At 39.8% G+C, this 27,501-nt stretch overlaps 2 protein-coding genes across 7 annotated transcripts in view; one reads left to right on the top strand and one right to left on the bottom strand.

The window, feature by feature from the left end:
• Window positions 1-6,679: 6,679 nt before the first annotated feature.
• The window catches only part of hrh2b (histamine receptor H2b), a 32,522-nt gene continuing 11,700 nt past the window's right edge, over window positions 6,680-27,501 (top strand). The window contains exon 1 of the mRNA XM_079649341.1: window positions 6,680-6,940. The gene's annotated coding sequence lies outside the window, so the exon portion shown is untranslated. The remainder of the gene's footprint in view (window positions 6,941-27,501) is intronic.
• Window positions 17,678-27,501, bottom strand: part of LOC307018864 (uncharacterized protein) — a 40,643-nt gene continuing 30,819 nt past the window's right edge. For 4 of the 6 annotated variants that reach the window (XM_079649347.1, XM_079649346.1, XM_079649344.1 and 1 more), the window contains exons 2-4: window positions 20,309-20,431; window positions 19,961-20,158; window positions 17,678-19,787 (exon numbers count right to left, since the gene is read on the bottom strand). In XM_079649347.1, the coding sequence (XP_079505473.1) occupies window positions 19,368-19,787; window positions 19,961-20,056 (516 nt within the window). In that variant the 5' untranslated portion in view covers window positions 20,057-20,158; window positions 20,309-20,431 and the 3' untranslated portion in view covers window positions 17,678-19,367. Of the gene's footprint in view, window positions 19,788-19,960; window positions 20,159-20,308; window positions 21,327-21,351; window positions 21,371-27,501 lie in introns of those variants that run through there. The other 2 variants (XM_079649349.1, XM_079649345.1) reach the window with 2 other exon arrangements.

The following is a 27,501-nucleotide window of genomic DNA, read 5'->3' as shown; positions in this document are numbered from 1 at the left end:
TACACTATTTTGTTGTAGGCCTACTGGCCTAGATGTTTATGCAGTTTTAAAGTACCTTGGCTTTGTTCTGAATGCACTTTGTTGTAGTTATCCTACAGAGAAAAGAAAATGCACTTGACTTGGAATTAATGTACTGTATGCATTCAAAAGTGCTGAATAAATGTTTGTTTTTTTACAAGTCTTTTTATTTCATTATAGTGTACAATAATCGATGCCATTTCATAGATTGTAATATCACAGTACACTCACTACACTCCCCCCTCCCTCCCTCCACCCGCACATGCCCACACTAACGAAACCAAAAACATTTATATATAAAAAAAAAGAAATAAAAAAAAAAGAAATGCTTCTCAATATAACTCAAACAACAGAGCCATGAAAATGAAAATAAACATAAAACGAATAAATGTTTTATGGACCCATAATAGTGATTATTATTTAAGTTAAGTTTTGCCATAATCATTTATTTTTCCATAATCAGGTAGCTGAACAACATTGGTAAAAAATGTATACATTATATTTATATATATTTCTATTAATCATTTTCGGCCTTTCGGCATTCGGTTTTCGCCCAACTGTTTCCTATTTTCGGTATCGGTTTCGGCCAAGAATTTCCCATTCGGTGCACCCCTAGAATATTGTCCATTTCAGAGATTCAGGTAGCCTATAGGTAGGTAGACCTTCTGTAAACTATAACACTTTGTTTTTTTAAGTAAAACACAATACTTTCAAGTACATTCAGAACATTGTAAACCCTGACTATTAGAAAACATCTCTCTGTTGCTTCAGAGGCCATAACAGACTTTGTTGATTTAAAAAATCTAATCAATTTCAGACCAACTCTCTCAATAACCTTGGCCAAAACAATAAACAGTTCAATATAAAGTGCCAGTTGCACCAACAACATAATAAATAGTTCAACATAAAGTGTACCATTTAAAATGTAATTAAAAAAGTGCCAGTGATTGACCTCAATCCCTTCTATTCTTCCAATATCCTGATGAAAAATAAAATCTCTCTGTTGCATTGGCCACTGTTTGATCAACATTTCAGTAACAAGCCCATTGGCCTCAGGATACCTCTAAGACTACTCCTTCTGCTTCTTCTCTTTCAGCCAGTTGCTGAGACAAACTAGGAAAAATAAACAAACGGTAGAAACGAACGGTTTGTAATAAACGGCCCTATTTCACGATGCAATCTGTAGTACCTTTTGCAGCCCCTTATCTTCTACCACTCCAAGTGGTCTACAGTCGAGTGCAATCCAGTGAGCTGGTTATTTTTTCAGACGTGGACTTAGTTATCCTGGCCCTGAAACCAGTCATCTGGTTGAGTGTGGGTTGGGTGTGGGTCCTTGTACTCGGAGTCGGGCTAACGTCCACGCTAGCTTACACGCTAGCTGCTATATGTTTTGCATTGAGGTGATACTTGAGGCTTGATGTGCTGCGGTGATATGCAAATTCCTTTTTGCATAATTTGCACACAACCGTGCTCTTATCGACGCTTCCATCCGTCCGTTTTTTAAAACAAAATTTCCCATCCACGGGGCCAACCAAAGCGGTCTCATCAGCTTTTTCGTTCATGTTTGACTATTGTTCACTGTGGTTTGTTGTTGTCTGAAGTCATGAACGTTAGTTGGTGCTCCAGTATAATCGGTACGCCTGAAACTCATCCAGTGAGAAACGTTCAGCGGTGCAAAAATAAGTGCGATTAAAATGCGTTAATTTTTGTGTAATTAATTAATCTTAATTAACGCGTTAAAGTCCCGACCCTAATATATATATATGCTTTTCAGCATACAATATTAATTAAAGTGAAGTACATTGCATATATCCCTTCACAGAACTAAAGTATGCTTTTAAAAAAGGTTTAATGAGATGATGGAATCATAACTGAACTGTATAACATAAAAAGGGACACATGCTGAAAACCCAACCCCATAAGTTTATACTTAAGCAATAGCTCACGACAGGCCGTGGTATATGCTCATTATATCACAGCTAAGGGGCGTGGTTTGGCCCGACGCGAATTGGAGGGTCGACAACCCCCTTAGCTTTTATGAAACGGTTACCAAGTGTGGCAATATGAAAGAAAAATACACACTCTAATTTAAATAGTTTTTATTAGTAAATAATGATGTTCAAAATAAAATAGTCCCTCCGTTGCCTTCTGCACAAAACATTGTGCAAGGTGGTTGCTATGCAACAACACTAACAGCTAGCGAACATATTAGACAGAGAGTGTTGATCCATTATTTGGCTGTTTATTTACATTAATGTGTATGTTGCTGTTTATTGTGCAGCCACTGAAAAACTGTCCAGCATCAGCAGCATGGCTTACGTGGTCACTTGGTTGAGGTTGTTCTAGGCTGTTGCTTGGCGTGGTCCACTTTCACTTTCTCCGGTCCCCGAGATTCGGCTTCCAGTAGCTCTGGAGAGAGCTTTCTCACCTGTGGCCACTAACGCTCATAATTTCTCTGCTTTGTTTCAAGACCCGCATCAGAAAGCTTTTGAATGGTGGTACTTTTCCAGTTCGTCTACCTGCTCTTCACGTAGCTCTGCATGTCGTCGTTTAGGTAGTTTTTTTTTCTGTCCAGGCACTGCTCAATCCACTCCTCCATAGTAAGACCCCCCCGGAGGCCGAAGTTAATCTTAAATGTTTCCATCTTATGCTTTGTAAGTTTGTTTCGTAACGGAGGAAATGTAAATATATTTATAAAACTGACAAGTCAAATCAAGCAATCTGATTGGTCGATAGTGTTTTTGCGGACCTCTTTGATTACAGATTTGAAAACATCGTTGCTTGCTTTAAAAGTAGCACAATTCATTATGTCAAACCTTGGAAAGTGTCTAGATATCCCTGCCCTAATGCCAAAGGAACTGCACACTGAATATGTTTTGCCGTTTGATGTCTATGTCTGGACCGCAGCGTAAAAAGGAGGGTTTCTGCCCCGTTACTTCTCCGCTGCTTTCTCCGCTGCTTTCTTGTTCCAGTATGAAAAGCAAACTGCAAGCAAACTGAAAGCAGTTTGTTTTTCAGCCCAACGGGCGACAGAAGGTTTCAAAACCGTTTATGGTCTCCGGTACTTCCAGTCCAACTGCATGCACAGCGTTAGAAAATCGGGCCTTCAAAATAAAAGTTTGACTTTTTCTCCAAAAAAAAAAAAGATTTTTTTTTTTTCTTCACTCACACATCTGCGACCCACTCGACCAGTTGAGAACCACTGCTTAAAGGCCTTGTTACACTGTGATTTAAAAGTATTACCACAGTGTTGTCCGGTTTGGGTCCACTAAACACAAAGTATACAGCAAAAGCTGTTGGGAATGTTCTTAGTTTTGCATTGTAAACCAAAGTATTGGATAAATGTTGATGCTTTTATGGTGCTAGATTAAAAAACATGAAATTAACAAAGTTAATACAATTTATCTTGTGGGGAACTTCAATGCAATCCCCAATCTAACAACTGTCGAAACATTTTCATGGAGAATAAAATCAAAACCAATTTGAATCCATCCCACATGGTAATGTATCCTCAAGAAAGTGTTCATTACTAACTAGGTTGTTTCTTTTGTGCAGGAAATACAGATACAGCTAATGTACTGGGAATAAAAACATAAATTTAGAATATTTTTTTCAAAATAGTTCTTGGACATTTGAAAAAACTGTAATTGCAATCCATCTAATAAGTGTTGTTATATTTCAGCCAGGACCAGTGTTGTTTTTCTATTTGGTTTAGAAGACAGCTTAGATTGAACATAAAGCAGGCCGCCGACCTTGAAAGAGTGTGGAAGAAGCTTGTTAGTCAGAAACATCACTGCAGGCTCACTCACATAATGTTAGTACATCCTTGTAATGAGGATGATTGACAGACAACACAGCCGTAAGGCCCTTAAACCTGTTATCAGTGGAAAAGAGTCTTATGCTGTGGCCAGAAACATCTAACATCCTCCTCACCAGAAGCACAAATAGATTAATTTTGACACTGTCTTATTTCTTTGTAATTTAGATTGACCATAGTTCACTCTGATGTCCAGCAGGTGGAAGAAAAGAGTCAGATTTGTATACAGTCACCAAATTACCAATACTTTTTTTTTTTTTTAAATGCTTAATGTTTTGTGACAATGTAGGTGCATGATATAAATGCATTGGCTCCAAGGTACTTTGCATGTACACTTTATGTTAAAATGAAATAGAAATGCTGGCAAATATAATAGCTACATCCTCTGCTAAGCGCTAATTGCTAACTTTTAGAAATTCTTAATATGAAGCAATCTTAATCTGTTTTCATTATCATTTAGGTCAGAATGAATGTACATTCGTAACGAACATATTTATTTCTGATTTATTTTCTTTGAATCTTTTTAGCTTAACACCTGCTACTGTGTAGTTTATTTTGGTTGTGAGAAGTTTTGAGTCTCTTTCTGAAGTTAACACACCTTAAATAAACTTTAGTAATTAAACTTTCAAGCAAAAGAAAGCGGAAATATATCATTTGATAATACAAATGATAATTTTTTTTTTTTTTGAATTTCTTTGGTTTTCTAATGGATAGTGAGGTGGGCTGATGATCGGAAGGTTGCGAGTTCAAATCCTGCCTGGAACACCACTACTAGTGTGCCCTTGAGTAAGGCACTTAGCCCTCAGTTACTCCAGGGAGACTGTCCCTGTAATTGGTCCTTGTAAGTCGCTTTGGAATAAGGCATCTGCTCAATGCCTAAATTGTAAATTATATTTTTGGGAGAATAAACCCCACAACTCCGGTGTGTCTCAATCATTAACAACGCAACACAGAGCAACAAAAACGTTGTCTACAGTAGCCATGAAATCACATGTATTATCTTATTTGAGGGGGGGGGGGGGTGGATGCGTGGACCACCCGAATAGGTTAAGGGGCCTTTGGCTTTTCTTGCCGGGCGGGGGTGCTTTGCGGTGCCCCCACAAATAGAATCACATTCTGTGGGAAACACTGAACCAGGATAGGTCTCATTGAGATAAAACAAAAATTAATTATTATCATCTATTGATTCAAATAACAAGATTCTCATCCTCTGGCTTTGCTTATACCAAACGTTTTTTTCTGGACCAATGCTTCCAAATGAGTTTACTTATTACTCAACATTCTTAATGCCTAATTTGTTCTCCACCTCAGAAATGTGTCTTTGTTACCCCCATATGACCTGTTCAGTTTTATGAAGCGTAGCGCAACGCACTGCTATTTCTAGTTGAACAAAAAGTCCTGCCCGTCTGGCCCAATTCTCAGGCCTTCTCCTCCTCCCTAGATGTGGTATTTTACAGCTCACTCTTGGATTGAGGATATTACATTCCCAGTCAATATCCACACAAATATCCCTGTCTGAATTCTTAAAGAAAACCCATAATATGCATTTAAAGGAGGGGTGATTCTCTTGGTTTAAGTACATTCTAAAGTAGTACTATGTCAGTAAGGCTAGTTAATAAAAAAAACATTCCTCAAGCCAAGTAAGAGACTATTGCTATGCTATGACCTTCATGAATCACAAAAACCTAAAAAACTACATCATAATTATACTCAAACTAACTATAGACCTATTGGGTTTGATGACCAGTGTAATGACTATCCGTAGACACGTTATGATAATATAGTTTGAAACTATTCCTAAAACCTGTGTTGCCACACCCCTCATTATGCATTGCTTTGAGCCTTTTCTTAATTACAATGGGTGATTTCCATACAATTTCACCAGATGTGCAGTAATCATGAATAAGCTTTAGAGACCCAAACCGTGTTCCAGGCTATCAACATGTTTATTTGTGCCGTAATGTTGCTGCTTGGACTGTTCACCATGCTAGCAACAGCCTGTCAGTCAGTCCACTTTGGTCCTGGCTGAAATATTCCAATAAATATTGGTTGGATTGTAATGAAATGTTGATTGACATTCATCTGCCTCCCGTAGAATGAACTGTAATTACATTTCCTTTGAATAAAATGTAGTGCCAATAAACACATAAACGTCTTGCACAACAAAATTTGAGATATCAATAATATCAATTACAATATGCATATTTAATTAGGATCATTTATTATTATTCTCAAAACAAAGGATTATACAATGTTCTGTTAATCATTGCCTTGATAAAGCCCGGAACGGCCTTAGATCCTAGCACGGTAAGCTTGACTTCCATCGTGGCTCGCCTCATTCTTCTCCCTGGGCGGTCAATCCACCCTTGATACGGTCTGGTCCAGCAGGTGATGTCATGAGGTGATCATCTCATATCTTCTGCACTTAATCTTGTGCTTCCTTCTCTAATTGTGGATATACTATAGGACAGGGCTGCGGAAATGTTTTCACCTTGGAGGGCCAAGAACTGAAACTTAATTGTCTGCAGTTGGGCAAAGACAACACCTATTGAATTTGATGTATTATTAGGACGGTAAAGGGTGCTACAATAATTAATTATTAGGGAACCAACATGTTTAAAGAGCATTTTTATCTCACTCACAATAAATATGTATAAACTATTTTTTTGTGGTTTCATTTTCAAGGCCATACATGCTCCAGTAATAAAGAAATGATGTTAGGATACAATATTGGATACATCTTTGTTTAATTAAATGCAATCATAATCTTCTGAAATACTCTTGAGCCCCTTGAAATTGGACAATACCCTTGTAAGAAGAAAACAAATGTAAGCCCTAACAACAGTGAAAATGCGCACCAGCAATCAACATATGGATGCACTAGAGGGAGTTAAAGCACACAATAGGTTACATGTGTCACTCTGCACATGTCTTTGAGGATAAAGACATTGGGAGGGAGAGGGAGAGAGAGAGGGAGGGGATACGGAGGGACTGAGAGAAAGAGAGAGAAATACGTTTAAGCAGGATCAAGGAAGCAGTGGGATCATTCATGTTCTGCGAGGAAGGCTGGGATCACACGGACCTTTTTAAGAACAACAATGTGAGGTGAGTCAACACGATTTCAACTACTTTCTTTAGGAAATTACACAACTGTTTATAGCTAGATGATGTTAATGAGAAAAAAACCTTTGTAAATGTATAGAAAAGTATGAATGTGTTGTTTAGTGATTCATTTGTGTTTTATTTTCTCTGGTTACACATTTACATGATGTTAGTGAGCCTGCAGGTAGGTGGTTTAGTCTTGATCCAGCAGTTAACTCCAGTGCACTAAAGTTGTTCTCAAGGCCAGTTATGATTTTGTATTTGTTGTAAGATAATTTTTGCACCTGTGGTTTCATGTTAATTGTTCTCCATACAAGTCGCTGTATGTCTGAGCCCTATATAAGAGGATGAGTTTCTGGATTAGAACAATATGGTTGTGTTGGATGGTCAGTTTGTTACTCAGTTGAAAGCACTTTTTACATGTTTCTTGCCGCAAGTGGGACGACAGGCATGGTTTTAGACTTGAATTCTACATTACATCCAATATTCATCATTTCTAAGAGATTGATCCAATGTGTTTTCGGTCGTGCAGGTCTATGGTATGTATTTGAAGTAAATATCATACATTTCTAAAAGATTGGTTGTTTAATCTGTATTCAAATCACAGTTGAATGTTCTATAACTTATGCAAGTTTATTGCATCATTATTTCTTGCTGACTTTAACAGTAAAAATGAGAGGGTGTATCTTGGTAATAAGATTATTAGCGATCATGTGGGAGTTGTTCCAGTTAGCTGCAAGGCAATTAGGTTTCTGTTTTCTTTAAAATATGTTACTGGTCTGCTTAATGCAAACAGCACATCCTGCATAAGCTAATGGGATACAAAAATGTTGTCCTTCAGTGCAGATAAAGTTCAATAAACTCATGAGGATGAGGAAGGCAAGGATAAAAATGCAATGTACACATATCATATAACTTCTCCTTGGGCGTGATTTTGGAAAATTGCCCAAATAGTTTTTACAACACTCGTCTTAGTAGTTTCACTTCTCACATGTTGTTGAATTGTTGGCACACCTTGTGTTTTTCTGGGCCGGATGTCTTTGCCACATTGTTGTCCCACATTGTTGACTCATGAACTTCAGCAGGTTAACTTAAAGGGGACCTATCATGCAAAATGCACTTTGTGATGTATTTTATACATACAGTGGGGCAAAAAAGTATTTAGTCAGCCACAGATTGTGCAAGTTCTCCCACTTAAAAAGATGAGAGAGGCCTGTAATTTTCATCCTAGGTATACCTCAACTATGAGAGACAAAATGAGAAAAGATTTTTAAAGAATTTATTTGCAAATTATGATGGAAAATAAGTATTTGGTCACCTACAAACAAACAAGATTTCTGGCTCTCACAGACCTGTAACTTCTTCTTTAAGAGCCTCCTCTGTCCTCCACTTGTTAACTGTATTAACGGCACCTGTTTGAACTCGTTATCAGTATAAAAGGCACCTGTCCACAACCTCAAACAGTCACACTCCAAACTCCACTATGGCCAAGACCAAAGAGCTGTCAAAGGACACCAGAAACAAAATTGTAGACCTGCTCCAGGCTGGGAAGACTGAATCTGCAATAGGTAAGCAGCTTGGTGTGAAGAAATCAACTGTGGGAGCAATTATTAGAAAATGGAAGACATACAAGACCACTGATAATCTCCCTCGATCTGGGGCTCCACGCAAGATCTCACCCCGTGGGGTCAAAATGATCATAAGAACGGTCAGCAAAAATCCCAGAACCACACGGGGGGACCTAGTCAATGACCTGCAGAGAGCAGGGACCAAAGTAACAAAGGCTACCATCAGTAACGCACTACGCCGCCAGGGACTCAAATCCTGCAGTGCCAGACGTGTCCCCCTGCTTAAGCCAGTACATGTCCAGGCCCGTCTGAAGTTTGCTAGAGAGCATTTAGATGATCCAGAAGAGGATTGGGAGAATGTCATATGATCAGATGAAACCAAAATAGAACTTTTTGGTAAAAACTCAACGAGACGTGTTTGGAGGAGAAAGAATGCTGAGTTGCATCCAAAGAACACCATAGCTACTGTGAAACATGGGGGTGGAAACATCATACTTTGGGGCTGTTTTTCTGCAAAGGGACCAGGACAACTGATCCGTGTAAAGGAAAGAATGAATGGGGCCATGTATCGTGAGATTTTGAGTGACAACCTCCTTCCATCATCAAGGGCATTGAAGATGAAACGTGGCTGGGTCTTTCAGCATGACAATGATCCAAAACACACCGCACGGGCAATGAAGGAATGGCTTCCCAAGAAGCATTTCAAGGTCCTGGAGTGGCCTAGCCAGTCTCCAGATCTCAACCCCATAGAAAATCTTTGGAGGGAGTTGAAAGTCTGTGTTGCCCAGCGACAGCCCCAAAACATCACTGCTCTAGAGGAGATCTGCATGTAGGAATGGGCCAAAATACCAGCAACAGTGTGTGAAAACCTTGTGAAGACTTACAGAAAACGTTTGACCTCTGTCATTGCCAACAAAGGGTATATAACAAAGTATTGAGATGAACTTTTGTTATTGACCAAATACTTATTTTCCACCATCATTTGCAAATAAATTCTTTAAAAATCAGACAATGTGATTTTCTGGATTTTTTTTTTCTCATTCTGTCTCTCATAGTTGAAGTGTACCTAGGATGAAAGTGACAGGCCTTTCTCATCTTTTTAAGTGGGAGAACTTGCACAATTGGTGGCTGACTAAATACTTTTTTGCCCCACTGTACATATGTGTCCCCGGTGCGTCGGGAACTCACGCAGCGTCAGAAAATAAAACCCTCTCTCTTGTCCTCCTTACCCAAATCTTTTAAAAACGGGTGTACAATGAACTGACGTCAAATAGGCAGCGGACCCACAGAATTTTGCTATCAGAAACAATGCCGTGTTTTGGACGTAATCTCTTATTTGTTTACATTAGCAAGCCTCGCTAACACTCAGAGCTAACCTGTACTGAAGATAGGGTGGCCATCCGTCCGGTTTTAGGTCGGACAGTCCGGTTTTCAATGTCTGTGTCCGTCTGCCGGCGCAGCCTTGAGCCGGACGCTCATTTGTCCTCCTTTTGAGGTGATCCCCATTTTATACTTTTAGGGTATAAAAAAAAAATAGACAATTATACAAAGAAATACAAAAAATAAGTTATGTGTAAGTATATATCCCTGTAAGACTTGTGGTCTTACAAATTATTGGCTGAATGTGATGTCAAATACATATCTTGTATTTCATTGGTTAATAAACGTAAACAATTAGCCATGTGCTTCTTGACGTCACGTTCACGGCATGGCACTGTGGCACAGAGTGACGTTAGTGCTAGCAGACTAGCTCATGAGCCAACTCCGCCTAGTTAGCGGTAGGTTAAACCGCAGAAATGCCGAAACGAAAGACTTCATTTAATCCTGAATGGTCGAAAGAGCATGGATTCCTCACAAAAAGCCGAAAGGACGACTTCCATGCTTTTTGCACGTTGTGTCGTTGCGATGTGGACGTAAGTAGCAAAGGAAAAGGTGCTGTCGACAGACATGCTAACACAGATAAGCACAAAAGCAACGATCAAAGCGCAGGTGCCTCTTCACTTTTATCGTTTTTCCGTGAAGCTTCATCGCCTCAAGATGACAAAATCTCCGCAGCAGAACTTTGTAAAGTTTATCATGCCCTCAAGCATCACCAGTCATACAGGAGTGTAGACTGTGGAATAAAAGTTGATCGCACAATCTACAACGACTCATCAATAGCAAAAGGGATGACCTGTGGAAAAACAAAAGCCAAAGCTTTGTGCGAAAATATCCTAGCACCCTACTCTGTCCAGACGCATGTGGATTACATAAAAGAAAATGAACTGCATTATTCAGTGGCAAGTGATGCATCAAACAAAGGTACGATCAAGTGTTTCCCCATTGTACTGAGATATTTTCACTTTGAGGAGGGCGTGCAACATGCACTGTTGGATTTTTACAGTGATAGCAACGAAAAGTCGGAAGCTATAACAAATCAGCTGCTATCTAAACTGGAGATGTCTGGACTAGATGTGAAAAAAATGTCAGCATATGCAGCAGACAAACTATGGAAAACACAACAGTGTTTATCAGAAACTGAAACAGGCTCAAAAAGACGTGCTCGCTGCAAACTGTTTAGCCCATATTCTGCACAATGCAACAAGATATGCAGCAAGCAACTTGGATATTGACATTGAAAATGTTGTGCTTAAGGTGTATAGCCATTTTAGCATCTCAGCTAGCAGAACGGCGCAGTTGAAGGAATTCTGCGAGTTTGTGGAAGTGGAGGAATGCAATCTGCTGCGGCACGTTGTCACGCGATGGTTGTCTCTGCTGCCATCTATTGACAGAATCCTGAAGTGTTGGAGACCCCTGACCAGCTACTTTCAGAGTCTAGGTGAGGAGGAATGCTCCAAGATTTTGTGGAAATGCTTTGGAGAGGATGGCAACGAAGTATCTGAGATGTATTTTCTCTTCCTCAGTCACATTCTGAAAGTGTTTTCAGACTGCATTGAAGCACTCGAGGCCAAATCATTCAGCATAACCTCTGTGTTTAAGGTAATGACTGAACTGAAAGGGAAACTTGAGAGAAGGTTAAAGGACACATTTTTTGGCTTTGCTGTGAACAACAAACTCAAGCAGCTAACCCCTGATCTGGCTAAGAAATGTGAGGCTGATTTTCTTGTTTTCTATGAAAGAGCCAAGAAATACGTGAGTGAAAGGTATGACTTCTCTGAGAACAGCTTTCATAGTAAAGTGTCAAAGCTTGGCCTCACAACTGCTGTGTCCTATGGAGAATACAGTGATGCAGTCCAAGCCTGCAGCCTGAAAGACATTGACATGTATGGACTCTATGAGGAATATGGCATGGTGGAAGCTATTCTCAGCTCTTCAGAAATGGAAGGATGCCACAGTGAGGAGCGGTATCTGAAACTGTTTTCCAAAGCAGAAGTCCCACTTGTGAATCTGAGGAAGATCAGCGCCTACATCTTCTCCATCCCATGTAGCAATGCACATACAGAACGTGTGTTCTCAATGATGACCTCAGCATGGAGAAATGAGAGAAATTGTCTGGATGTGGACAGTGTCAAGGCAGAGCTGCAAATTTGTGTCAACTTCACATTTGAGTGCACAGACATGTACCAGAGACTCCTTACAAACAAAAAACTCTTGGAAGCAGCCAGGAAAGGGCAAAAGTATCGTAAATAGACATTCAACTTGTGGTTAGTACACTAGAGTCTTATTGTGTTTTGAGTGTGAAGGATTCAGTGAAGCCAGGATAAAAACTAAAAGATAATCCCAAAGTGTCCTCCTTTTTGGTGTTATGGAAATGGCCACCCTAACTGAAGAGCACATGTGTTTGAGCACATGACACAGGTTCTGGCCCAGGCTCTCGTCATCTCACGCCTAGACTACTGCAATTCCCTCCTGGCTGGTCTACCTGCATGTGCCATCCGACCTCTGCAGCTCATCCAGAATGCAGCGGCTCGTCCGGTCTTCAACCTTCCTAAATTTTCCCACACCACGCCGCTCCTCCGCTCCCTTCACTGTCTTCCAGTAACTGCTAGAATCCACTTCAAGACACTGGTACTTAGGTACCATGCTGTGAATGGATCTGGCCCTTCCTACATCCAGGACATGGTTAAATTGTACACCCCAGCACGTGCACTCCGCTCTGCATCAGCCAAACAGCTCGCTGCACCCTCAGTGCGAGGGGGACCCAAGTTCCCATCAGCAAAAACATGTGGGTTTGCTGCAGGTTTCGAGTTGTAAACTGAGCTCTACTGGTTTTTTTTAAACTACGCTTGCGTAGTTGCACGCGCACGTGCAGGCGCGCACGCACACAGGCATAGATTGCGCAATAATGTATTGCGCACCTTGGAGGTGCAGACTCCAACTGATGGTATATATTGCACACCCTTGCGAGTATACAATTAGTGTCTGATGTGTTAGGGCTTCAAAGATTATTACAAAATCACAAAAACTCAGGAACTCTGTACTTGTGGAGCGTCACAAACAGCGCCTCCGTTTATTACGTTTTACTCTCTCTCCACAACTTCAGAACAGACTGCTTATGCTCAAACACATGAACTCGTACACAATCAATAACAACGTAAGAGCTATAGGCCTACAAATTAAAGAAAATACAAAAATTAGCTCTCACAGATAAAACGAGAGAGAGAGACTGACTTCACTGCTAATTACGTGGTACAACAAACACACACACACACACACACACACACACACACAGACACAGACACAGACACAGACACAGACACAGACACACAGACACACACACGCACATACCTTACCAAAGACAGCATCCTCCATAGCAGCAAGGTTAGTGCTAGCTGTCACGCTAGCAGGTGCATTTTGGTTGTCAAAAGCGTTTTTTTGTTTCGTTGTGAGAAAACATAAACTAGCCAGGCTTGTAGACCCCGTCGGCTTTTTTTGGGCGGCATGGTAATCGTCTGCTAGCCTACGGTACTCGTAGTATGTATGTGTGTATCTTGTCAATATATTTGAATGTCTGTTGAACATTGTTCAACTTTTGATGCCGATAGATGCTCGTGATGCTTGCAAAGCCATGCCATGCTCCCAACAATGCAGTTCGGCGAAGATTAAAAATCTTCTACGTCATCCCATTCAAGTGAATGGGCGAAGCGTTGAAAGCATTGAAAGCATTGAAAGCATTGAAAGCATTGAAAGCATTGAAAGCATTTTTCGATGCCTGTAGTGTAGACGGGCCGTGACGGCCCGTCTACACTACAGGCATCGAAAAATGCATAGATTGCGCAATATTTTATTGTGCACCTTAGAGGTGAAGTGCAGGCATATTGTCAATCAAGAGAGAATACGATGCGTAGTTCTTTTCGAAAACATTGTTTTGTTGGCCTATTTACCTCGTTAACGTAAATAATACTCATTACATTGAAAAATGCATTATTTGTGATCAAAATAATGGTTGTTGGTAATGTATAATAGCGACCCCCACAGATGTTTGATTTCACTGGGTCCGTGGGAGCTCAGGCCCCTCCTTATGGGAGCTCAGCTCCCATTGGCTCCCACGTAACTCGAACCCTGGTTTGCTATCCTGGCTCCAAAATGGTGGAATGAGCTCCCCATTGAAATCAGGAGAGCAGATAGCTTGCACATCTTCTGGGGGAGAATGAAAACTCATCTCTTTCGACTCCACTTCGATCGATAGAATTACTAACAAAGAACTGCTAACAAAGCACTTAAATACTAATAAAGGGCTGGCTTATCTAAAACCAGTTGAGTAGCACTTGAAATGTTTTAGCTCTATGAAACCTGATGTACTTATATGATTCTGTTTTCTTCAAGTTTGTATCTTCTTGGTCGAACGCACTTATTGTAAGTCGCTTTGGATAAAAGCATCAGCTAAATGCAATGTAATGTAATGTGTTTATAAAGCAGGAAATAAAAAAAGAACTTGCCTTGTGATAAACCTGCAAAAGAAAAAGCATTTGAGCTTGACATGGTTTAAACAAGATGTTGTTTTATCACAGCAGAATTGAACTTTTATCTCCGTTAGAATTCTGATCAGGCATTAGCTCCGCCTCTTCTTCTTCTTTTTTTTCAAGCTAAGGACCCAAGATCCGCGTTTCTCTAACAGGGCTGCAAAAGAGGGGTTTGAGCAGTATGAGACATGGCTACAATGAGTGAACTGTTTGGTATTTAGAAAAAAAAACTTCACAGACATGTTTTGTATAGGTATGTCCCTACAATATATGTTTCAAATATAGCATGATAGGTCCACTTTAATTTATTCAATTATGCTTTTTATTTCCCGACCTGTTCTCTGTCCTTTGTGTACAGATATATGTACTTCTATCATTAACAGATGCCAAACAGAAACAGGATGTCTTTTTATTCACTGTAGATGAGACAAGCAATAACGTAGGCAATGGGCAATGTTGCATATTGCAAAAACAGCCAATATAACTGAATAATAATGATAAATATATTAGTCATGCAACTACATGTTTATTTTCTGTTTCATTCTTCTCATGTAATAGAAAATTAGAGCAGATTATTTTAATCTTGTCATAGTTAGGCTGCATTTTCATATGAGCTCTGAAAAGTTTCTGGAGATTCACGTCTGGAACATTTTGTAAGTGTAACTTTGTTTGGTTTAGGTGAAGGCTAGCACCTTGTAGAGCGTTGAGGAGGCAAGACAGGAAGCAGATTTCATTATGGTCACGTAGCTACTTACCGTTTCTTGAATTCGTTGGACAATTTTATTATCTGCTATTGCCGTCGGAAATTCCACCGACCATTTGGACATCATTTTTGTATGTGACCCTTCTTCTTCACCTTCAAATGTGTTTATATTTATATATTAATATATATATGACCATTTTACATCAGCTACAGTAGAAAAAAACCACCACTCGCTGTAAGAGCCCCTGACAATGAGCGGCTCTATTCACGCATTGCTCAATTACACAGACTTTGTACTGGCAGGGTTAATCTGTTTAAATCTGTCTAATCTGTGTTAAAGTCCAGTTAAATAATTTGAACCACTTTCCCATACAGCTTTACCAGGTAATTCTAGATAACTTCAGGTTTGCACTGCATGTGTTAAAGAGGCTTCTGACTGTCAGGGAATCAAATTGAATTATTCAATGAAATTTCAAAAGATCTCATGTTCTCATCATGGAACAATGGTGTTGTGTTTCACCTGATAAGCTCTGTTACAACTAGGCAATATGAAAAAAAAAGACCAACATGGTTAGTATTTGAGTTTAAAATGAAATCCTCTACCTTTGTGAAGTCTGGTTCATAGCATCAAGGGAGCAGCTAACGACAGCTGCAACTCGGTTTTAACTCTGTCAGTAGTGAACAACCCAATGTCACCATGGAAACAAGAAGTGTTCCTCCCTGAGGGTCATCTTTTAACATTATTAAAAAACATTAAGACCTTGAATTCCCTGAATGGCCAGGTACAACTGAAACATTGCTACTATAAATTATGTAACTATTCGCCTGAGGAAACAAGTGAATTATTTGTATTTGAGACAAGCTAAAGCTCACAGAAATGTTTGCTGTTTCTGGTACTAAAAAAAGTCTGTAGTGTAGAAACGTTGTTTATTTTACTTTTATATTTGAACACAGGGCCAGAAATATTGACATGTTGAGCGACCATGCACATGTACATAACAATAAAAAGAAAAACCTCTATATTATAAATACAATTAATTAATAAAAATATTCGTAAGCGCTCCAAAGGTGTGAAAAGATCAACATTTGTAAAACAATTGCTACGTTGCAAAATGACTTCATAATTACACAAAACAACTACAAATTGATGCAGAACGATGACAATGGTATGCAAAATCAAGGACTATTTGACCCTTTGAGTCTCTGCTCCTCTTTAGCAAAGTAGTTATTTTAGGTGTTTTTACATATCTGGGCCCATTTGATGTACTGTAACAAAAATGCTAACATCTGAAATTGTTAATGCATACACCTTCGTCAATGTGTGTATCCTTTAGATACCTATTATATCTTGATGGACTGTTATATTTGCATATTTACTACAATGAACACAATGCTGTCCTTTGACCAGGATTTGACTAGTAATTTTAGGAGTAAATAATTCAATAAATAAATAGTTAACAAAGAATAACTGTGAAACATGGTTTGCAGCACCATACTTTTATTCCGTCCTGAATATTGTCTGCAGATATGTCATTCAGGCTGCTTACGTAACAAACAAAATGTACCAACAAGTAAACCAGTATGTCATCTGTACAAAAAGGCCCTTATCCCATGCATCATTATACAAATGTCTGTTAAACACCATTATAATTGTGTCTACCCTAACCCAAACAATGTAACTTTATAGTCACTGTTGTTATCACTGTCAAAGTATACACCTGATGTTATCATATCTGTCAGGGATGATATCGTTTTTGGAAATCCCTGAATGGATGACACTAACTCATAAAACAAAACAACCCAGCAATCTGTTCGTCATTATGTTTGTAGATACCATACATTTGACATAAAGAATAAACTAAACATGAAAGAGCAAGCGGTTTGTTTTTGTTTAACAGATGCCATATGTTTGGACATCTGTAATAACCATAGAATATTGCATTTTTATCACTGTGTGTATTAATAATGAGTCTTTGCCAAATTAAACAAAGCCTCTTGAGTGTCATATTATATGATGTTATCAGAGGCGGAAGGTGTGTACTCAAGTGTTACTTTAAAAAAGAAAGGTCAACTTTTTTTAAACTGAAAAAGGAGATCAGTATATTATGTGTTGAGGGGACTTATTTTAAATTAAAGAACATATTTATGCTATTTAAATTGCATTATGTCACAAACAAGCTAGTCAATAAGCATCCATGATGTCTGAACCAACATAAATGTATATTTCTAAAGATGTGGATATGACTGATTATCAATTATAAATATGTTGACCAGTAATTACCAAAAAAGAGACACTCTGCAAAGTCTTCCCCAATTGGCTCAGTTAATGTAAAATCCTTGTTTAAGAGCAATGCATATGAGTTGATTCCAGGTTATTCAGACTACCAGGCTCCTATTAAGGGTTGAGAGCAGCTGGTTCACTTCCCCTTTGACCAATCAGGTTTATGCTATGTCCATGCACTTAGGCAGAGAAACCATGTAGTCTTTTGCAAACAGTACAAAGGTTTTATTTTGCTATTAATCGTTGTGCATTATGGGGTCAAAGTCAAGTCAAAGTCAGCTTTATTGTTAACATTTCTACATGTGTTATACATACAGAAATCTCGAGATACCGTTTCCCGCAGTCCCACAGTGTGACATAAAACAAGATACAAAAAAGGGCCTAGATAAACAGTGTATACAACTAAGTAATAGTATTAATAAGTGCTAGTTTAATAATACATTTAAAAACACAGTCCACAGAACATGAATTAACATTAATGCAAGTATTTTTTGTGCAAATTAGAAAAATGTTCAAAGTACAGTTTCAGTGCAGTAGCAGCGGGGATGGGTAGAAAAGTGACTGGTGCTGGATGAGGGAAGGTTGTGCGTGTCCCTGAAAAATATGTTAATTGCATAAATGTTGTATGGCTAGAAAGCTGAGACTACTGAGAATTCGATGAACCCAATTGTATAAATGTTTGATGATGCTAGCCCCCACAGTAGCAATTTCATTGTAGTGTGACCACTTTTTGAAACTTGACCTCACTGTATGAAATAAGCTGTTCTGAACTCTAGGATAGTTACAGCTCATAATTACAATCATGTAACTTTACTACCACAAATTAAAGATATGTTATGTATGATTCATGATTTAGCCTAAAAAAAGAATACCATCTAATTACATTACATGTCACTTGTTAGACGCTTTTATCCAAATCGACTTACATACTCAATACAGTGGACAATTCCCACAGGAGCAATTTGGGGTGAAGTGTCTTGCCCAGGGACACAACGACATGCTGACTGCAGTGGGGATTGAACCTGTGACCATCACTGTGACCACCTGTGACTTGGTATGTTCCCCATACCAAGTCTCTATCCACTGCGCCAGGGCTGGGGAACAATAGTTTTGCAAGGGGGGGGGAAGAAACGAGAAGAAGGTGGAAGAAGAACAATTTGGGAGAAAGAGAGGAAAAAGAGAAAAAGATGAGAAAAAACGATTCTCTTGCTCCCTGTACCCCTTCTGTAGCATGTAAAAGTCTTTATATACAGAAGTACTTTAATAAAGACCAACAACGTATGCGTTTGTTGACTAATAACACTTGTGTTATGCAGTTAACTATTAACACATTTCTATTAAATATTATATATTTCTAATAAATATTAAGTAAAACGTATCTACTTCTTTCAAGTTTATTACATACGATTATTTTTTTTTTTTTTATCAGGGATAGTTTTGAAGTACCCAATATGGACCTGCTCATGGTTTGTGTGCTGTGGATAAATAATTAAATGTAACCATTACATTTAATATGAACTAAGAAGGTACTGGCGTTATAATGTATTTCTTTTAACAAACAAAGAGAAAACCTATAGAAATTCTAAACATAGCACTCCATTCAATTATTGGACAGTCACGTACTTTATAGAACCAAACCTTTATTTTAAAGTAGTTCAACTTAATAAAATGTAAAACAACCCATAAAAGTAAGAAAGGTGCAGTATTACAAAATAACACTCTAAATGAGTTTTAACATAAAATAAACATTATCATAAACTTAATAAAATATATACATATCATATATATATATATAAATAAATATCAAACTATACACCGAACTTCATAAATAAATAAGTGTCCAGTGTCCATGCCTCTGGTGGGGGGGATATACATTTTGTTATGTCCTCCAACCATTGCTCCTTTGGCACAATGTAGTTCACTACTCGCTGTACTGGCAGTGTCCAGTGTCCGCTGTCCCAAACCTCACACACCTTCACACGTGTTGGGCAGTACTTTGCGGCTCAGTGTTTGGCTGGAGCAGGAGCAGGACTAGGAGCAGGAAAAGCAGAGAGAGGCTGGCATTCAGAGCCTGTGGAGCAGTGACCAGGACAGGAAACTGTGAGCTCACTGGTGCATATATCATGGAGCCCAAAGGTGGAGCAGGGAAGAGCTGCAACACCACATGAGGACCTGAGGGTGGATCAGGGAAGAGTTGCAACACCACCTGAAGACCTGAGGGTGGAACAGGGAAGAGCTGCAACACCACCTGAGGAGCTGAGGGTGGATCAGGGAAGAGCTGCAACACCGCCTGAGGACCTGAGGGTGGAGCAGGGAAGAGCTGCAACACCACCTGAGGAGCTGAGGGTGGATCAGGGAAGAGCTGCATCTCCACCTTGCTTTGATGCCTTGTGATCTGGAATGTGACAACAGCGAAGTTGAGGCATTTATTAGAAATGATCTATAGCAGTTAATGTTTCCAGATTTATAACCGAACACATTTATAATAAAAACTAGTTTTTAATGTTATTGTTTATAAGAGAGTTTAACAAACATGGACATCAAATACACAGTCACGTTATATTTGACCTTTTTGGTTGAGTCCATCTTTAAGATGGAACCAAATGTGGAGGTGATGCTGGCCTTGATATGGTCCATGTGGGAGAGGATATCCCTGCCGTACATGGACAGCACCCAGAGACTGCTTGGGAGGAGGCTGGGTTCTGGGGGCTCCTGGCAGACCACAGGGAGGAGGCTGGGCTCTGGGGGTAACTACTGTAACTGAAACTATTATCATTATGTTTTAGTCTGGAGTGAGTCACTCAGTGTAAATCATTTTTGATTGATAATATTTGCACCAGTAAATTATAAATGTTCAGTAATATACTTATCATATGTGAATAATAAGTAATAGCTACATATGTTTCTATACTTTACCTTCTGACAGAGGTCACGTCACTTCCGTTTCCTTGGAGCGGGTTTATCCCTCCTGAAGGCCAAAGCCCGTCCATTCCGCATCTTCCATTTCTTTATGGCTTATAGGTTTAGTGATCATCTAAACTTTAAGTAAAATAACAATGCAAGTGTTAGAGAGAACTACACTGCAAAGCGAACAACACTGACACCATGTTAACCATTATTTATACAAGTTATCGACACATATAATCATGTATAAACACATCATGTTCATAAACGGTGAAGTTATCCTTTTATCCATAAATGATTGATGTATGTATATTGAATTAAAATTAATGAAATGTTATATACAGTATATAGCTATCTTGAATATATATTCAACAATATACTACTGTATCCTTCCTGGAGCATATAACACACTTTATCATATCATAGTGAGCAACGATCCCTTATCTCACATAAAGATATTTATATCATATAATATATGATATACTTTAGGTGTCTATATGAACAAATAAACTGATAAACATAAACTCATGAAACGCCACCAGTAACCAATAGGCATCTTAACCAAATATGTAAAGTAACTAAAGGTAAGCTATTAAACACATGTAGTGGAGTAAAAGTGCACCATTTACCTCTGAATTGTAGTGGAGTAGAAGTACATATTAGAAAAATATGGAAACACTCAAGAACAAGTATCTCAAAATTCTACTAAGTACAGTACTTGAGTAAATGTTCTTAGTTACTTCCCACCTCTGTGTATACAGTATATGCTGTATGACTTCTGTACCACTGCTCACAGAAGTGTAGTTACTAATTACTACATGCCCATTCATACAAGAGTCGTTTAACAACGTATTTAAATTACTGTTGTCAATCGGATGTATAACACATGGCTGTTGACATTGATTAATATAATAACTTGTATTTAACCTAGACAAGATAGCATTAGCAATGCTGGCTTGCTAACTTTATGCAGACTGAAGTGGCCGACTGTATACACTACAGTCATGTAAAAGTTGACGCCAAAACGACGGTTGTAAAAATCAACACACTCTCACTCCATAATCGTCCAGGAGCGACGTTTGGTCAGGGTCCCGTGGCGTGCAGTTGTGACGCTCCTAGGCTCCTTCAGCTTCATAACCCGGAAGTAATTATTCCCCTTACTGTCTATTGATTTTACAGTGGTATCTGCACTATTCATCGACTAAAAAACACCAGATTATCCTTGTTAATTACACAACAGTGATTGGTTTAAATTGTGTACAATGCTTTTGTATTTTTCCCCTTCGATTCGGAGAAACAAATATTTTTTCGGAGTAAAGGATCCCCAGCTATCGTTTAGGACTACACCTTGTGCTCTGTTTGACAAACCCCGTTTTTTTTCACCATTCATTCCAATGGCTGGCGTCTATGTCACGTGATCTTCAAATTTGTCCCTTCAGAAAAATAAAACATGGCCGAACTTCGTTTTATTCTCGGTGGAAAATGCCTATTTTAAAGTTAGTTTGGCCATTAAAATGCGTTTTGATGTCATTTGATGCGAGAAATATGAGTTGATATTTCAGATTATGTGTGCAGTGGATGTACATGATCTTTAGTTTGCTCGTTATTACGAAGATTACTTCAGGAAATTGCGTCCATAGAACGTTTTCATTGTTACCAAGGTGGTTGCTAGGGACGCTGCTATCGATATTATTTCTGTTATGTTGTGTAACTGTTTAATGGTGTTATCTTTATTGCTACCCCCTTCCCCGTCAATGTATAGTGTTGGTCCACAGCGCAAACGTATTAACAAAATCCGCATCTAAAGATACGTTATTTTCCCCTGTGCAATTCCAGTCTCACATCTCACATCACATCGTCATTAACAAATAGACCAAAAACATTTCAAAAATATAAAATAATACTTTATTCCGAGTGTGCTTGCTTTTCTCTTTGAAAGTCATCACATAACGGCATTGTAATACACGGTTCGGCTGCATTAAATATTACATATCTGCCGTAGTTCTCTATTCCCTGATGATAAGACTTCTAGACAAACATGAGGAACTGCCGCCAACACTGAAAACGTGACGTGGATCATAAATATATCAGCAATTAAACAACATCTTACAATTCTGTTAAGTATTATTATGATGACGCCCTTAGTCTGTGTACTACGGTAGCAGTCGCACTGTTATTCTGTTCTTGTATGAAGGTACGTCCTAATGTGACGTCACTACGTTGACTGTTGTCAGTCTGTGAATAAACTTACCGGAGACATGCTGAAGAGAATACCGAGTCTGATTTACTTATTGTTCATACGCGATTCATGTGCACCCAAGCTTAACAGGTTATGGGCCCAGGCAGAGTTGGACACAAACCGACTTGGAGATAAGTGAGTTAGATTATCGGAAGAAGTGTTACGCGACGTATTACGCGTTAGCCAATTAAGCTAACAAGCTAGCTTAGCAAGTGAAGTATATTAGCAAGCTATTAGCCCTCGCGGTAAAGTTGGCGCGCAAAAATGGCAAGCAGAGCAACAGGTCTCCTGGCACCGCAGCTCTTATTCAAAGGATGTGAAGATAAGTATGACCTTTGGGAAACAAGATTCCTAGGCTGCTTACATACTCTGAGGCTAAAAGAGACTATCTTACATGAGCCCACCGGTGCTGATCAAGAACAGCTAGATGCAGATAGAAGGAAGAATGCTGATTGCTATGCTGAGCTAATAAGGCTGATAGAAGATAAGAGCCTGTCGCTAATAAGACATGAGGCCGCAGATGACGGCAGGAAGGCTCTGAAAATACTGAAAGAAAATTATTCGGGGAAAAGCAAGCCGAGGATAATAAACTTATACACGTCGTTAACGAGGCTGCACATGGCAGACAACGAGAGTGTTACCGACTACATGATAAGGGCAGAGAACGTGATTACAGCCCTGAGAGATGCAGGCGAGACCATGAGTGATGGACTGACCATAGCCATGATACTAAATGGGTTACCAGACTCCTTCAAGCCATTCGCCGTCCATGTAACACAGAACGAAGATAACGTTACGTTCACAGACTTTAGAAGAAGATTAAGGGTCTATGAAGAGTCGGAGAAAATGAACACAGCAGAATCCACAGATAATGTGATGAAAACATGTGCAAGGCAAGGCCGAGGCACCAAGACGCACGCTAGCAACAGAAGAGATGAAGATGCCAATGTGACGTGCTACAAGTGTGGAATAAAAGGACACATATCAAGAAAATGTTTTCGAAAAGTGTGGTGCGGTTACTGCAAAAGGAATACACACGATGAATCACTCTGTAAGAAAAAGGGGGGAGAAGATGGTGCCAGAAAAGTCGCAGAGGAACAGAATGGCGACCAAGACCATCTCTTCAAGGCCAAGCACACAAAGAGCGGGAAACCACCAGACAACGTGAAGATGAAAGGCATCATGGTGGACGCAGGAGCGACATCCCACATCGTGAACGACATCGGAAAGTTTAAAAGCTTCGACGATTCATTCCAGCCCGAGTCTCATTCAGTGGAGTTAGCTGACGGGACCAAGTGCAATGGAACAGCACAGAGAAGAGGAACGGCGGTGATATGTCTATTAGACGACGCCGGACGACAACACAGAGCACAGCTACGGGATGCACTGTACATGCCCTCATACCCACATGACATCTTTTCGGTGGCAAGAGCAACAAACGGAGGGGCGACAATCACCTTCAAGAAAGGGGACAGTCACATGGTTACCAAAGACGGCAGCAGGTTTGACATCCATGAAAGTGTAAATTTGTATTACTTACCAACTGTTGAGGGGAATGTTGACCAATGTAAAGGGTGTCACGACATGCAAACTTGGCATGAAATTTTGGGTCATTGCAATTACGAAGATGTACAAAATGTACAAGGTGTAGTGAAAGGCATGGAGATAAGAGGAAGTGCAGTCAAACCAGCTCAGTTGTGTGAAGTGTGTACACAGGGCAAGTTCACCCAAACGAGAAATAGGGAGCCAGACAAAAAGGCTAAGATGCCCTTAGAACTAGTCCACACAGACTTAGCCGGTCCCATGTCAACACCAAGCATAGAAGGGCACAGATATACACAGTCTTTTACAGACGACTACTCTGGTACTATTTTTGTGTATTTTCTAAGGTCCAAGAGTGATACAGTGCAGGCCACAGAAAGGTTCTTAGCAGACATAGCACCTTACGGAGAAGTTAAGTGTATCCGTTCAGATAACGGCACTGAGTTTACAAGCCGAGACTTCCAGGCACTGTTAACCAAAAATAGGATTAGACACGAGACGTCTGCACCCTATTCACCCCACCAAAATGGTACAGCAGAGAGAGGTTGGCGAACTCTCTATGATATGGGCAGATGCTTACTGATAGAAAGCAAGTTACCAAATAAACTATGGAACTACGCCATACAGACAGCAGCTTATGTAAGGAACAGGTGTTACAGTAGGCGCACAAAGAAAACGCCATACGAGCTGTTCACAGGCAAAGAACCAAATATATCCAAACTTCAGAAATTTGGGTCAGTGTGTTTTGCTTACAAACAAGAGAAGGGAAAGCTCGACCCTAGGTGTGAGCAAGGTGTTTTCATAGGCTATGATAAAAATAGCCCAGCTTACCTGGTGTATTATCCAGACACAAAGAGGGTCCAAAAGCACAGATTGGTAAAATTCACAACAAAGGGGGATAAAGAAAAGGAAACACAAACACCAGAGTCATACAATGAATATGGTGATAGTGATGTACATCCCAGGGTCAAGGACAGCGATGAAAATGTTGTTGATGAATGTGATGTGGGAAATGTGCCAGGTCAAGATAATCAAAGTGGTGCTTCTGGGACTTTACCTGAACAGACTGAACGTACACAGCCGGGTAAAGTCACCGAGACTCCAAACAGAAAAAACCCACCCAGAACCAGGAGGAGACCAGCTCACCTACAGGAGTTTGAGACTGATGATACGGAGGACAAACTGCAAACATGCATGGATTTTTGTTACAGAGCAGTATGCGACATTCCTCAAACCTTCCAGGACGCCATAGCGTCACCCAAATCAAGGCAGTGGGAAAATGCCATGAACGAGGAGATGAGATCACTGGAGGAGAACGAGACCTTCAACCTCACCCAATTGCCACCAGGCAAACGGGCAGTGGGGGGTAGATGGGTCTACGCACTCAAGAGTGACATTGATGGGTCAGACAAGTACAAGGCGCGATTTGTAGCTAAAGGCTACAGTCAGAAACCAGGAATCGACTATGATGAGACATTCTCACCCACAGCTGATATGACAAGTGTAAGAGTACTCATGCAAAAGGCAGCACAGGAGAACTTAATCTTACACCAAATGGATGTTAAAACAGCCTATTTACATGCACCCATTGATTGTGAAATATATATGACACAACCAGAAGGTTATGAGAAACAGTCAAAAACAGGTGAAGAGTTAGTATGCAAGTTGCACAAATCTCTCTATGGTTTAAAGCAGTCAGGCAGAAACTGGAATGCTATGTTACATACATGTTTGACTGAAAATGGTTTTGTACAAAACCCCGCTGATCACCGTGTGTATACAAGAGAAAAGCACAGCGAAAAGGTAATCCTAATAATATGGGTTGACGATCTCATTATAGCAGCCAGCAACGAGGGTGTATTGGAAAGTGTAAAGGGGATGCTCACTGAAAGGTTCAAAATGAAAAACCTGGGAAAGTTGAAATATTTCTTAGGTATAGATTTTGAGCAAACAGAAGGTCAAGTCAAAATGTCTCAAAAGAGATATGTGAGCAAAATACTGGAGAGATTTGAAATGCAGGATTGCAAGTCGAGAGACACACCATGTGAGCCAAAACTAGAATACACAGCAGACGCTGAAAACATTAAAGAGCCAAGAAAGTACAGGGAGGCAGTAGGAAGTTTAATCTACTTGTCCACATGCACTCGACCAGATATATGTTTTGTGGTCAGTAAACTATCTCAGCACTTTGCTGAACCAACTGAAGAGCACTGGAACACAGTAAAACATGTGTTCAGATACCTTAAAGGTACAGCAGAACAGGGGTTATGCTTTAAGAGAAATGACACAGATAGACTAGGTCTGAGAGTGTACAGTGATGCTGACTGGGCATCAGACGTAACAGACAGACGTAGTACATCAGGATATTGTGCCAGTCTCAGTGAAGGAAGCTCCTTGATCTCATGGAAGGCAAGGAAACAACCTACGGTTGCACTATCTACCTGCGAGGCAGAGTACATGGCCTTAGCATCAGCCATACAGGAATACATCTACTTAGAACAATTACTCAGAGGTATAGACAAATACAAATATGCACAAACAAAGGTGTACGAAGACAACCAAGGTACTATAGCACTAGCCAGAAACCCAGTAAACAGGCAAAGGTGCAAGCACATTGATATTAAGTACCATTTCATAAGGGAGACTGTAAATAGTGGAAAGGTAATTTTGGAATACTGTCCTACTGAGCAAATGATCGCTGATGTGATGACAAAACCAGCCACCAAAATAAAGCTAAAGAGGTTTGCTCAGGATATGTTTGGCACCTAGAAGGGCAAAGAGTTAACATAGTTAAGGTAAAAGAAAAAGAAGCCTTATTTTGTTTTGTTCTCAGGTAACCCAGTAAGCTAAGAGCGAGTGGGGGTGTTAAGTATTATTATGATGACGCCCTTAGTCTGTGTACTACGGTAGCAGTCGCACTGATATTCTGTTCTTGTATGAAGGTACGTCCTAATGTGACGTTACTACGTTGACTGTTGTCAGTCTGTGAATAAACTTACCGGAGACATGCTGAAGAGAATACCGAGTCTGATTTACTTATTGTTCATACGCGATTCATGTGCACCCAAGCTTAACAAATTCTTTTCACACAATACGTCTCTTCGCAGGATCAACACTAATTCGGCTGACTTTTATATTTGATCCAATTGGTAGATAGGCTGTGTTTACACCATAAAGGTGCACAGCTGATAGAAAGGGACACCTGGTGGTTAAAGCATGTTATTGAATTTCATTATTTTTATTATTAGATATTAATAGGATCCCTATAAAGCAGGGGTCGGCAACCCCTGGCACGCGTGCCAGCATTGGCACGCGGCACCGTAACCAGTGACACACTAGGAATAAGTGGAATAAGTGTGCAAAAATATTTAAATTGTATTTTCGGATCCTGATCGAGACCGCCGCCAGAGCGCTTCTCCCCGTT

This window comes from Notothenia rossii (genome assembly GCF_949606895.1).
Source record: "Notothenia rossii genome assembly, chromosome: 9".
Lineage (NCBI taxonomy): Eukaryota > Metazoa > Chordata > Actinopteri > Perciformes > Nototheniidae > Notothenia > Notothenia rossii.
This window is presented reverse-complemented; position numbering and strand designations above follow the sequence as displayed.